Consider the following 14579-nt stretch of genomic DNA (forward strand, 5'->3'; position numbering starts at 1 on the left):
GTACAAAATGGCGGCCCCCTTTCCCCCCCAACCCCAGGCCCCGCCCCCTTACCCCAAGCCCCGCCCCCTCCGACCCCAGGCCCCGCCCCCCCCCCATTAAGGAGACGTCCGAGGCCGGGCCGCAATTAGCAGGGGCCGTTAATTGGCGGGGGAGGGGCGGGGCTCGGGGGGGGAGGAGCACTGCAGGCGGGGGGGGGCCGCGGCCGAGGGGGGGGGCGGCGCCCGTTCACCACCAGCGCCAGCGGCGTCGCCACGCGGATGCCCAGGAAGGAGAAGGTCTGCGCCAGTATAAACCAGTATACACCAGTATAAACCAGTATAGACCAGTATAAACCAGTATGCACCAGTACAGACCAGTACGGACCGGTATAAACTGGTATAGACTGGTAGCAACTGGTATAGACCAGGAGGGGCCCACCCAGGGGGTGGGTCTCACCCTCCCAGTATATCCCAGTGTCCGCCCAGTACGGCCCAGTCCCGGCCCCAAACCCCCTCCCAGTTCCCTCCCAGTGTCCCTTAACCCCCCCCCCCAGTCCCTCCCAGTTCTTCCCAGTCCATCCCAGTTCCCTCCCAGTACGTCCCAGTGCCTCCCAGTCCCCTCCCAGTCCATCCCAGTTCCCTCCCAGTACGTCCCAGTGCCTCCCAGTCCCCTCCCAGTGCCTCCCAGTATATCCCAGTTCCCTCCCAGTATGGCCCAGTGCCCCCAAACCCCTTCCCAGTTCCCCCCCAGTGCCCCACAACCCCCTCCCACTGCCTTCCCAGTCCCTCCCAGTGCTCCCAGTTCCCCCTCCCAGTCCTTCCCAGTACATCCCAGTCCCCTCCCAGTGCCCTAGAACCCCCTCCCAATCCCTCCCAGTCCCTCCCAGTATAGCCCAGTTCCCCCCCAGTGCCCCCAACCCCCCTCCCAGTCCCTTCTCACCCCCCTCCAGCCCACTACCCCCTCCCAGTCCCTCCCAGTGCCTCCCAGTCCTCTCCCAGTATATCCCAGTATACCCCAGTCTCCTCCCAGTAGACCCCCAGTACCCCCCCAGTCCCTCCCAGTATCTCCCAGTACCCTTCCAGTGCCCCCAAACCCTTTCCCAGACCCTCCCAGTCCCTCCCAGTATATCCCAGTGTCCTCCCAGTATATCCCAGTATCCCCCAGTCCCCTCCCAGTGCCCCGAAACCCCCCAACCCCCCCCCCCGTAAAGCCCCCCAAACCCCCCCATAACCCCCTCCCAGTCCCTCCCAGTTCCCTCCCAGTACATCCCAGTCTCCTCCCAGTATATCCCAGTCCCTCCCAGTCCCCTCCCAGTATATCCCAGTACATCCCAGTCTCCTTGCAGTATACCCCAGTCCCCTCCCAGTCCCTCCCAGTCCCTCCCAGTCCCCCCCAGTACCCCAAACCCCCCCAAATCCCCCCCAAACCCCTTCCCAGCCCCTCCCAGTCCCCCCCAATCCCCTCCCAGTCCCTCCCAGTGCCTCCCAGTCCCCTCCAGTATATCCCAGTCTCTTCCCAGTCCCTCCCAGTATCTCCCAGTCCCCTCCCAGTACCCCAAAGCCCCCCAAATCCCCCCCCAACCCCCCCAATCCCCTCCCAGCCCCCTCCCAGCCCCCCCCAGCCCCTCCCAGTGCCCCCAGTGCCCCCCAGTGCCCCCAGTACCTTGCCCTGGTGCTGCACCAGGTGCTGGCGCAGGCGGGGCTCGGGCAGCCCCAGGGCGTCCCCCACCAGCACCCCCCAGCTCGGCGCCGCGTTGAACACGCTCACGGCCGCCACCGCCCCCGCCCCGTCCGCCACCCCCAGCGTGCTGCGCCAGTACAAACCAGTACAAACCAGTAAGGGCCAGTACGGACCACTAGGGACCAGTACAGACCACTAGGGACCAGTACAAACTACTAGGGACCAGTACAGACCACTAAGGGGCAGTATGAACCAGTAGGGGCCAGTACGGACCAGTAGGGGGCAGTATGGACCAGTAGGGGGCTGCGCCAGTAAGGACCAGTACAAACCAGTAAGGGCCAGTACAGACCACTAGGGACCAGTACAGACCACTAGGGACCAGTACAGACCACTAGGGACCAGTACAAACCACTAAGGGCCAGTACGAACCAGTAGGGGCCAGTATGAACCAGTAAGGGGCAGGACGGACCACTAAGGGGCTGCGCCAGTAAGGCCCAGTACAAACCAGTAAGGGCCAGTACAGACCAGTAAGGGGCAGTACAGACCAGTAAGGGCCAGTACAGACCAGTAAGGGCCAGTACAGACCAGTAAGGGCCAGGACGGACCAGTAAGGGCCAGTACAGGCCCCTACGGAGCTGTAGGGCCCAGTATGGGGGGGGGGGGGGGGGGGGGGTGGGAAGGGATGGAGCGCTTATAGGGGCAGGAGGGCGCTTATGGGGTCTTTTATGGGGACATTTGGGGACTTACGGGGTCGTGGGGACACTTATAGGGTCATGGGGTCAGTTATGGGGTCATTTTGGGGGACATTTGGGCATTATAGGGTCATAGGGACACTTATGGGGTCATTTATGGGGACATTTGGGGCCTTATGGGGTCGTGGGGCCGCTTATAGGGACATTTTGGGGGACATTCGGGCATTATAGGGTCGTGGGGGCACTTATGGGGTCCTGGGGATGCTTATAGGGCCATACGGACGCTTATAGGGCCACAGGGACGCTTATAGGATCACCCACGCGAAGCCCCCCAAACCCCCCCCAAACCCCAACCCCCCGACCCCCCCAAACCCCATAACCCCCCCCCGACCCCCCGAAACCCCAAAAACCCCACAAACGGCCCCAAAAACTCACAAGGGGACGCGCTCCTCGGGGGTGAGGCTGAAGAGGACGCGGCCCAGCAGCGCCCGCCCCGGTTGGCCCCGAGCCGCAGCGACCCCAAAAGGGCCGGGGACCCCCCCAGCGGCCCCAAAAGGGACGGGGGCAGCGACCCCAAAAGGCCCCGCAGCCGCTTGCCCCGCACCTTGCCCTAAAAAGGGGGGAAATGGCCCCAAAACGGGCTCAGGCGGCCCCAAAAAGGACCCTCCGGGGCCCTAAAAGGCAGCGAACGGCCCCAAAATAACCCCAAATTGCCCTAAATCCACCCAAAATAACCCCAAATGGCCCCAAATCCACCCCAATGGCCCCAAATCCACCCCGAATGGCCCCAAAAGGCCCCAAAAGCACCCTAAATCCACCCAAAAAGGCCCCAAAACCACCCCAAATGGCCCCAAAACCACCCCGAATGGCCCCAAATCCACCCCAAATGGCCCCAAAACCACCCCAAATGGCCCCAAAACCACCCCGAATGGCCCCAAATCCACCCCAAATGGCCCCAAAACCACCCCAAATGGCCCCAAATCCACCCCAAATGGCCCCAAAAGCGCCCCGAACGGCCCCAAATCCGCCCCAAATGGCCCCAAAATAACCCCAAATGGTCTTAAATGGCCCCAAAATAACCCCAAATCCACCCCAAATGACCCCAAAATAACCCCAAATGGCCCCAAATCCACCCCAAATTGCCCTAAATCCACCCAAAATAACCCTAAATGACCCAAATCCACCCCAAATGACCCCAAAACTACCCCAAATGGTGTTAAATGGCCCCAAATTAACCCCAAATGGCCCCCAAACCACCCCAAATGGTCCCAAAAGGCCCCAAATCCACCCTAAATAGCCCCAAATCCACCCCAAATTACCCCAAAATAACCCCAAACGGCCCCAAACCCACCCCAAATCCACCGCAAGCCACCCAAAATGGCCCCAAACCCACCCAAAACCACCCCAAAATGGCCCCAAAACCACCCTAAATGGCCCCAAATCCGCCCAAAATGGCCCCAAATCCGCCCTGAATAACCCTAAATGGCCCCAAATCCACCCCAAATGGCCCCAAATCCACCCCAAATGGCCCCAAATCCACCCTGAATCCACCCAAAAAGGCCCCAAAACCACCCCAAATGGTCCCAAAACTACCCCAAATGGCCCCAAAAGCACCCAAAATGGCCCCAAAAGGCAGTGAACGGCCCCAAAACAACCCCAAATCCACCCCAGATGACCCCAAAATAACCCCAAATGGCCCCAAATCCACCCCAAATTGCCCTAAATCCACCCAGAATAACCCCAAATGGCCGCAAATCCACCCCAAATGACCCCAAAACTACCCCAAATGGTGTTAAATGGCCCCAAAATAACCCTGAATCCACCCCAAATCCACCCCAAAATAACGCCAAATGGCCCTAAATCCACCCAGAAAGGCCCCAAAACCACCCCAAATGATCCCAAAAGGCCCCAAATCCACCCTAAATGGCCCCAAATCCACCCCAAAGTACCGCAAAATAACCCCAAATGGCCCCAAAACCACCCCAAATAGCCCAAAATGGCCCCAAATTCACCCCAAATTGTGGTAAATGGCCCCAAAATAACCCCAAATGGCCCCAAATCCACCCTAAATTGCCCCAAATGGCCCCAAAAGCACCCTAAATCCACCCCAGGCCACCCCAAATGGCCCCAAACCCACCCAAAATGGCCCCAAATCCACCCAAATGGCCCCAAATCGCATCGAATGGCCCCAAAATAACCCCAAATGGCCCCAAATCTGCCCCAAATAGCCCCAAAACCACCCGAAATGGCCCCAAAACCGCCCAAAATGGCCCCAAAACCGCCCAAAATGGCCCCAAAACCACCCAAAATGGCCCCAAAACCGCCCAAAATCCGCCCGAAATAGTCTTAGTCTTAAATGGCCCCAAATCCACCCAAAATAGCCCCAAAATCCACCCTAAATGACCCCAAGTCCCCCCAAAAGATACTTAAAACCCCCAAAAGACCCAAATCCCCTCCCAAAAAAGCTCAAAATCCCCCAAAATGCCCCAAATCCCCCAAAAGGACCCCAAATTGTCCCCAAATCCCCCCAAATTCCCTCCAAAATGCCCCAAATCCCCCCAAATTCCACCAAAATTACCCCAAAAATGCCCGAAGTCCCCCAAAATGACCCCAAATCCCCAAATCCCCCCAAACTCCTCCCAAATCCCCCCAAATTACCTCAAAATGCCCCCAAATACCCTAAAGTGCCCCCCAAATATCCCAAATCTCTTCAAATGCCCCCAAATACCCCAAAATGACCCCAAAATGACCCAAATCCCCCCAAAAGCCCCAAAATACTCCCCAAAATGCCCAAGTCTCCCCAAAATGCCCCAAATGCCACCGAAATGACCCCAAATCCCCAAAATCCCCCAAAATGCCCCAAATACCCCCAAATGCCCGAAAACGCCCCTAAAAATGTCCCAAAATCCCCCAAATTCCCCCCAAAGTGCCCCAAATTCCCCAAAATGACCCAAATCACCTCAAAATGACCTCAAAAAGCCCCAAATCCCCCCAAAACTCCCCAAACGCCCCTAAAGGTGCCCTAAAATCCCCAAAATGCCCCCAAATACCCCAAAATGCCCAAAATCCTCAAATCGCCCCAAAATTACCCCGAAAAACGCCCCAAATCCCCGTAAAACGCCCCCTAAAATGCCCCCAAATTCCCCAAAATGACGTCAAAACGCCCCCCAAAATGCCCCAAATCCCCCCAAAATGCCCCAAATCCCCCCAAAATGCCCCAAATCCCCCCCGAATCCCCCAAATCCCACCAAAATGCCCCAAAATCCCCCCAAAATGCCCCAAATCCCCCCAAAATGCCCCAAAATCCCCCCAAAATCCCCCCAAAATGCCCCAAATCCCTCCAAAATCCCCCAAATCCCCCAAAATGCCCCAAATCCCTCCCAAATGCCCCAAATCCCCCCCAAAATGCCCCAAATCCCCCCAAAATACCCCAAATCCCTCCAAAATGCCCCAAATCCCCCCCGAATCCCCCAAATCCCCCCAAAATGCCCCAAATCCCCCAAAATGCCCCAAATCCCCCCAAAATGCCCCAAATCCCCCCAAAATACCCCAAATCCCTCCAAAATGCCCCAAATCCCCCCCGAATCCCCCAAATCCCCCCAAAATGCCCCAAATCCCCCCAAAATGCCCCAAATCCCCCCCGAATCCCCCAAATCCCCCCAAAATGCCCCAAATCCCCCCAAAATGCCCCAAATCCCCCCCGAATCCCCCAAATCCCCCCAAAATGCCCCAAATCCCCCCAAAATGCCCCAAATCCCCCCCGAATCCCCCAAATCCCCCCAAAATGCCCCAAATCCCCCCAAAATGCCCCAAAATCCCCCCAAAATGCCCCAAATCCCCCCAAAATGCCCCAAATCCCCCCAAAATCCCCCAAATCCCCCCGAATCCCCCAAATCCCCCCAAAATGCCCCAAATCCCCCCAAAATGCCCCAAAATCCCCCCAAAATCCCCCAAATCCCCCCAAAATGCCCCAAATCCCCCCAAAATGCCCCAAATCCCCCCAAAATGCCCCAAATCCCCCCAAAATGCTCCAAATCCCCCCAAAATGCCCCAAATCCCCCCAAAATGCCCCAAAATCCCCCCAAAATCCCCCAAATCCCCCCAAAATGCCCCAAATCCCCCCAAAATGCCCCAAATCCCCCCAAAATGCTCCAAATCCCCCCAAAATGCCCCAAATCCCCCCAAAATGCTCCAAATCCCCCCAAAATGCCCCAAATCCCCCAATTTTCCCCCCAAATCCCCCCCCACAAAATGGCCGCCGCCCTCCCCTCACGCCAAGCCCCGCCCCTTCCCCGTAAGCCCCGCCCCCTTCCCCCCCAAGCCCCGCCCCCCGGCTGTCACTCACGCGGTTGCTCAGCAACGTGCAGAGCCGCCCCAGGTAGTCCAGCAGCCGCGCGTGGCGCATGCGCGGCTCCGCCCAGTCCGGCGCCAGCGCCGCCGCCCGCGCCAGCCCCTCCCCTCCAGCGCCGCCCCGTAGCGCTCCTGGTACTGCAGCAGCTGCGCGCCCATTGGCTGAGCCGCGCGGCCCGCGCGCGCCCATTGGCTGAGCCGCGCCGCGCCGCGCGCCCGTTGGCCGCCGCCTCGGCGCTCGTCCGCCCCCTCCCCCGGCCCCGCCCGCCCCCTCCCGGCCCCGCCCACCTCGCTCCCTATTGGCTGGCGTACCGTGGCGCGGTTGAGGTGGAGGTCGGGATTGGCTGCGGCGGCCGGGTCGATTTTCTCCTGGGGCGGGGGGGCGGGGCCGCGTCACCATGGCGACGGGACCCCGCCCCCTAGCAACGGGGCCTGCCCCTAGCAACGGGGCCTGCCCCTAGCAACGGGGCCTGGCCTTAGCAACGGGGCCTGCCCCATAGGTTCCACCAGGCCCTACAGGGACCCCATAGCACCCATAGGGCCCTAAGGGGACTATAGGGCCCCACAGCGACCCTATAGCGACTATGGGGCCCCACGGAGACCCCATAGCGACCCCAGGCCCTATAGTGGCCATAGGGCCCCATAGCAACCCCACAGACACCCCCGGCCCTATAGGGACCCCATAGCAAACCCCGACCCTATAACAACTATAGGGCCCCATGACGACCCTATGGCCACTATAGGGCCCCATAGCGACCCCATAGCGACCCCAGGCCCTACAGGGACCATAGGGCCCCATAGTGACCCCACGGAAACCCCTGGCCCTATAGGGACCCCATAGCAACCCCGACCCTATAGCGACCATAGGGCCCCACAACGACCCTATAGCGACTATAGGGCCCCATAGCGACCCCATAGCGACCCCAGGCCCTATAGTGACCATAGGGCCCCACAGCGACCCCATAGACACCCCCGGCCCTATAGGGACCCCCCAGGCCCTATAGAGGCCCCTATAGGGCCGCGTACCGCCTGTGCGTAGGCGCCCAGCGCGCGGCGCGCGGCCTCGGGGCTCTGCCCCCCGGCGAAGAAGAGCGAGACGTAGGCGTTGCCCAGCACGTCTGGGGGGGGGGGGCGTTATTAGGGACCCCCGTCCCCGTCCCCCAGACCCCGCAACGACCCCCCGAAACCCCCCCGACCCTATAAGACCCCCCCCGATCCTATAAAACCCCATAACGACCCTATAAGACCCCATAACCCCCCCCTTTACCCCCAACGACCCCCCCCCGACCCCAATAACCCCCCCCCACCCCCCCACCCACCCCCCAAACCCCCCTCCCCCTCACCCCACAACAACCCCCCAAAACCCCCCCGACCCCATAAGACCCCATAACGACCCCATAAGACCCTATAAGACCCCATAACCCCCCAGAGCCCCCCCATAACCGCCAATAACCCCCCCCCACCCCCCCACCAACCCCCCAAACCCCCCTCCCCCTCACCCCACAACAACCCCCCAAAACCCCCCCCGGCCCTATAAAACCCTATAACGACCCCATAAGACCCCATAACCCCCAGACCCCCCCTTTACCCCAAACACCCCCCCCGACCCCAATAACCCCCCACGACCCCCCCACCAACCCCCCAAACCCCCCTCCCCCTCACCCCAGCGGGACCCCCCAAAACCCCCCCGACCCCATAAGACCCCGTAACGACCCCGTAAGGCCCCGTAAGGCCCTATAGGACCCTATAAGGCCCCCCCGACTCACACCAGGACCGCCCGTCGGTGGGGGCGCAGCGCACGGCGGCCTCGGCCTGGGCCAGGCTCTCCCCCAGGGCCCCCCCCCGGCGCAGGGCCATGGAGAGCAGGCGGCGCGCCTCCGCGTCCTCGCCCTATAGGGTTTCGGGGAGAAAAAACCCCAAAAAGGGACCCCAAAAAAGGTCGAAATCCTATAAAAAAGGCCCCGATCCTATAGGGGGACCCTAAAGGTATAGGGGGGGCGGTTAGGGTATAGGGGGGCGCTCGGGGGGGCGGCAATACCCGAAATCCTATAAAATAAGGGCGCGACCCTATAAGCGACCCTAAAGGTCAGCGGGGCCCCAAATCCCCCGTAACCCCCCCGAACCCCGCCCCAAATCCCCCCGAATCCGCCCAAATCCCCCCCATAGCCCCCCCGACCCCATAAGCCCCCAAATCCCCTATAACGCCCCCCCACAGCCCTCGAATCGGCCCTATAAGGCTCCGCACCGACCCCATAACCCGGTACGGACCCTATAGCCCCCATACTGACCCTATAGCCCCCATACTGACCCTATAACCCCCATACGGACCCTATAGCCCCCATACTGACCCTATAGCCCCCATACTGACCCTATAACCCCCATACTGACCCTATAGACCCCCATACTGACCCTATAGCCCCCGTACTGACCCTATAACCCCCATACTGACCCTATAGCCCCCATACTGACCCTATAGCCCCCGTACTGACCCTATAACCCCCATACTGACCCTATAACCCCCCAAATCTCCCCCAAATCCCCCCATACCGACCCTAAAACCCCAATAATCGACCCTATAACCCCCATACTGACCCTATAACTCCTCATCTGACCCTATAACCCCTCCAACTGACCCTATAACCCCCCAAATCGACCCTATAACCTCAAAATCGACCCTATAACCCTAATAATTGACCTATAACCCCTTACATTGACCCTATAAGCCCCAAATCGACCCTATAACCCCTGATATTGATCCCATAAACCCCCCGTATCAACCCTATAACCCCTCATACTGATGCTATAACCCCCAAATCGACCCCATAACCCCCCATATTGATCCTATAACCCCCAAATCAACCCTATAACCCCTGACATTGACCCTATAACCCCCAAATCAACCCTATAACCCCTGATATTGACCCTATAACCCGTCATATTGACCCTATAACCCCCAAATTGACCCTATAACCCCTCATACTGACCCTATAACCCTTCATATCGATCCTATAACCCCAAAATTGACCCCATGACCCCCCCATCAACCCTATAACCCCCCAAATGGACCCTCTAACTCTTCATATTGGCCCTATAATCCCCATGCTGACCCTATAACCCTGAAATTGACCCCATAACCCCCCATATTGACCCTATAACCCCCCATATTGACCCCATAACCCCCCATATTGAGCCTATAACCCCTGATATCAACCCTATAACCCCCGATATTGATCCTATAACCCCTGACATCAACCCTATAACCCCCAAATTAACCCTATAACCTCTATATTGACCCTAACCCCTGATATTGACCCTATAACCCCCGATATCAACCCTATAACCCCTGATATTGACCCTATAACCCCTTACATCGACCCTATAACCTCTCATACTTACCCTATAACCCTTCATATTGACCCTATAAGCCCCAAATTGACCCCATAACCCCCCATATTGACCCCATAACCCCTGATATTGACCCCATAACCCCCGATATCGACCCTATAACCCCTTACATCGACCCTATAACCTCTATATTGACCCCATAACCCCCATACTGACCCTATAACCCCTGATATTGACCCCATAACCCCCATATTGACCCCATAACCCCTGATATTGACCCTATAACCCCTGATACTGACCCCATAACCCCCCATACTGACCCCATAACCCCCCATACTGACCCCATAACCCCCATACTGACCCCATAACCCCCATACTGACCCCATAACCCCGTAACTGACCCCATAACCCCCATACTGACCCCATAACCCCCCACACCGACCCCATAACCCCCATACTGACCCCATAACCCCCCATACTGACCCCATAACCCCCATACCGACCCCATAACCCCTTACACCGACCCCATAACCCCTTACACCGACCCCATAACCCCCCACCCCCCCCGAACCCCCGCTCACGTGCGCCAGGGCCCCTCGGAAGCAGCCGCGGGCGCCGTGCAGGTCCCCGCGGCGCCAGCGGGCCTCCCCGAGGCGGGTCCAGGCGGGCGCCAGCCCCGGCTGCAGCTTCAGCGCCCGGCCCAGCGCCGCCTCCGCCCGGCCCCGGCCCCCCGGCGCCGCCTCCAGCGCCCGCGCCCGCAGCAGCAGCGCCCGCGCCCGGCCCTGCGGGGAGACTGGGGGGGGCGGGGCTTAGACGGGGGCGGGGCTTAGAGAGGGGGCGGGGCTTAGCGGGGGGGGCGGGGCTTAGACGGGGGCGGGGCTTAGAGAGGGGGCGGGGCTTAGAGAGGGGGCGGGGCTTAGCGGAGGGGGCGGGGCTTAGAGAGGGGGCGGGGCTTAATGGAGGGGCGGGGCTTAAAGTGGGGGCGGGGCTTAAGGGAGGGGGCGGGGCTTAAAGTGGGGGGCGGGGCTTAATGGAGGGGGCGGGGCTTAATGGAGGGGGCGGGGCTTAAAGTGGGGGCGGGGCTTAATGGAGGGGGCGGGGCTTAAACTGAGGGGGTGGGGCTTAAAGTGGGGGGAGGGGCTTAATGGAGGGGGCGGGGCTTAGCGGAGGGGGCGGGGCTTAATGGGGGCAGGGCTTAACGGAGGGGGCGGGGCTTAATGGAGGGGGTGGGGCTTAGTGGAGGGGGCGGGGCTTAGACAGGGGGCGGGGCTTAACGGAGGGGTGGGGGCTTAGGGGGCGGGGCTTAACGGAGGGGGCGGGGCTTAAAGTGGGGGGCGGGGCTTAAGGGAGGGGAGGGGATTATGGGGGGGCGGGGCTTAAAGTGAGGGGCGGGGCTTAGACGGGGGGCGGGGCTTAATGCAGGGGGCGGGGCTTAATGCAGGGGGCGGGGCTTAATGGAGGGGGCGGGGCTTAATGGAGGGGGCGGGGCTTAAAGTGGGGGCGGGGCTTAGAGAGGGGGCAGGGCTTAACGTGGGGGGCGGGGCTTAGACAGGGGCGGGGCTTAACGGAGGGGGCGGGGCTTAGAAAGGGGGCGGGGCTTAATGGAGGTGGTGGGGCTTAGGGGAGGGGGCGGGGCTTAGAGAGGGGGCGTGACTTAATGGAGGGGGCGGGACTTAGAAAGGGGTGGGGCTTAGTGGAAGGGGCGGGGCTTAGAAAGGGGGCGGGGCTTAGAAAAGGGGCGGGGCTTAATGGAGGGGAGGGGCTTAAAGTGGGGGGCGGGGCTTAACGGACGGGAGGGGATTATGGGAGGGGGCGGGGCTTAATGGAGGGGGCGGGGCTTAATGGCGGGACAGGGCTTAGAAAGGGGGCGGCGCTTAAAGTGGGGGCGGGGCTTAATGGAGGGGCGGGGCTTAATGGAGGGGGCGGGCTTAAAGTGGGGGGCGGGGCTTAATGGAGGGGGCGGGGCTTAATGGAGGGGGCGGGCTTAAAGTGGGGGGCGGGGCTTAATGGAGGGGGCGGGGCTTAATGGAGGGAGCGGGCTTAAAGTGGGGGGCGGGGCTTAACGGAGGGGCGGGGGTTATGGGAGGGGGCGGGGCTTAAAGCGAGGGGCGGGGCTTAATGGAGGGGGTGGGGCTTAATAGGGCGGGGCTTAAAGTGAGGGGTGGGGCTTTAAGGGAGGGGGCGGGGCTTAAAGGGAAGGGGTGGGGCTTAATGGAGGGGGCGGGCCTTAAAGTGAGGGGGCGGGGCTTAATGGAGGGGGCGGGGCTTAAAGCGAGGGGCGGGGCTTAACGGGAATGGGGCGGGGCTTAAAGGGAATGGGGCGGGGCTTAATGGGGGCGGGGCTTAAAGTTAGGGGGCGGGGCTTAAAGCGAGGGGGTGCGGCTTAAAGTGAGGGGTGGGGCTTTAAGGGAGGGGGCGGGGCTTAAAGGGAAGGGGCGGGGCTTAACGGAGGGGGCGGGGCTTAAAGCGAGGGGCGGGGCTTAATGGAGGGGTGGGGGTAAGGGGAGGGGGAGGAGCGTGTGCAGGGGCGGGGCTTAAGGGAGGGGCGGGGCTTAAAGGGAGGGGGCGGCGCCTATTGGTGGGGTGGGGCCGGGGGGCGTGGCCTGTGGAGGGGGGCGTGGTCTGGGAGGGGCGGGGTCTGGCAAGGGGGCGGAGCCAAGGGGGGAATGGGAGGGGCTGGAGGGAGGGGGCGGAGCCAGGACCCAGGGGGCGGGGCTACGCGAAGGGGGGCGGGGCCAGAGGGGGGCGGGGCTTGAGGGGGCGGGGCTTAGGGAGGGGGGCGTGGCTTGGGGAGGTGGGCGGGGCCTGGCGGCTCACCCTGGACGGCCTCCATGCGCTGCACCGTGCGCTCCATCGCCTCCTCCAGCGCCGCCAGCGCCTCGCTGCGGGGGGCGCCGCCGTCACCGGGGGGGGAGCCGGGGGGCGGGGGGTCGGGGCCGTCGCCGTCGCCGGGGGGGTCGCCGAGGCCCGGGGGGTCGCCGTCGGGCAGCCGCAGGGTGTCCTTGAAGCGGTACAGCTCGGCCACCATCTCCTGGGGGGGGGCAAAAAAAAAAGGGGGGGGTGTTTGGGGGGGTTGGGGGTGATTGGGGGGGTTTGGGGGGGTTGGGGGGGGTATTGGGGGGGATTTGGGGGGGGGTTGGGGGGTTATGGGGGGGATTTGGGGGGTTTTGGGGGGGGTTTTGGGGGTTGTCAGGCGGCTGTTGTCATGGTGACGGGGTGTTGTCACCCCCCCCCCCCCCGGGGGGGGTGATGTGGGGGTGACGGGGCACAGGCAGCCAAAGTCGCCCCGGCAACCGGGCCCTGTCACCCCCCGTTTCCATAGCAACCAGGCCCTGTCACCCCAAATCGCCATGGCAACCAGGCCGTGTCACCCTAAATCGCCATGGCAACCAGGCCTTGTCACCCCTAGGCCTCGTCCCCATGGCAACCGGGCCTTGTCACCCCTTGTCACCCCGTTTCCATAGCAACCAGGCCCTGTCACCCCAAATCTCCATAGCAACCAGGCCCTGTCACCCCAAATCTCCATAGCAACCAGGCCGTGTCACCCGAAATCGCCATGGAAACCGGGCCCTGTCACCCCTTGTCACCCTGTTCCCATAGCAACTAGGCCCTGTCACCCTAAATCGCCATGGAAACCGGGCCCTGTCACCCCTTGTCACCCCGTTCCCATAGCAACCAGGCCCTGTCACCCCAAATCGCCATAGCAACCAGGCCCTGTCACCCGAAATCGCCATGGAAACCGGGCCCTGTCACCCCTTGTCACCCCGTTCCCATAGCAACCAGGCCCTGTCACCCCAAATCACCACGGCAACCAGGCCTGGTCACCCCCTAGGCCTTGTTCCCACGGCAACCAGGCCCTGTCACCCCGTTCCCCTAGCAACCAGGCCCCGTCACCCCCTAGCAACCGGCCCCCCGCCCCACCCCCACCCCAGCGCCGTCCCCATGGCAACCAGGCCCCGCCCCCGCGTCCCCATGGCAACCAGCGCCCTCCCCCCACCTCCAGGGCCTTCAGGGCCTCCTCGTCGCCCCCTTCCCCGTCCCCCTCGGCCGCCGCCGCCGCCTCCTCCGGGGCCTCCTCGGCCGCCGCCATTGCTGCCGTGGCCACGCCCCCTCCCGCTGGCCACGCCCCCTCCCCTGGCCACGCCCCCTCCCGCTGGCCACGCCCCCCAGCCGCCCACAGCGCCCTCTGGCCCCACGGAGGCCTACAAGGGCCGCGCGACCTCCCCAAGATGGCGGCGCCCCCCCCGCGCTGCCACACTCAAGATGGCGGCGCAAGCCCGCGAAAGTTAGGCCAATAGGGAAGCAGGGCTCGGCCGAGCATCTCCATATATGGGCAAGGCCGCACCCAAAATGGCGCCTCCCTCGTGGCCGTAGGAGCAGCCCCACTCAAAATGGCGGCCAGCCCGCCAAAACCGGACCAATAGGAACGCGGGGCTCAGCCGCCCCGCTCCATATACGGGCAACGCCACACCCAACATGGCGTCGCCCTGCGGCCGTAGCGGGCGCCGCGCTCAAAATGGCGGCGCTGCGCA

The 14579-nt window shown here is 62.2% G+C and overlaps 1 protein-coding gene across 1 annotated transcript; it reads right to left on the minus strand.

Annotated features, from left to right (window-relative positions):
• Positions 1–120: 120 nt before the first annotated feature.
• Positions 121–14175, minus strand: LOC310888342 (tetratricopeptide repeat protein 5-like). Its single transcript, XM_083814952.1, is given in 12 exon segments — positions 121–278; positions 1643–1787; positions 2788–2854; positions 2857–2962; positions 6698–6807; positions 6810–6849; positions 7015–7071; positions 7729–7820; positions 8469–8592; positions 10629–10840; positions 12865–13078; positions 14045–14175. Coding segments are annotated over 12 exon segments (1413 nt in total). The 5' UTR covers positions 14138–14175; the 3' UTR covers positions 121–125.
• Positions 14176–14579: the final 404 nt, after the last annotated feature.

Source organism: Anser anser (assembly GCF_964211835.1).
Source record: "Anser anser genome assembly, chromosome: 34".
NCBI classification, from domain to species: domain Eukaryota; kingdom Metazoa; phylum Chordata; class Aves; order Anseriformes; family Anatidae; genus Anser; species Anser anser.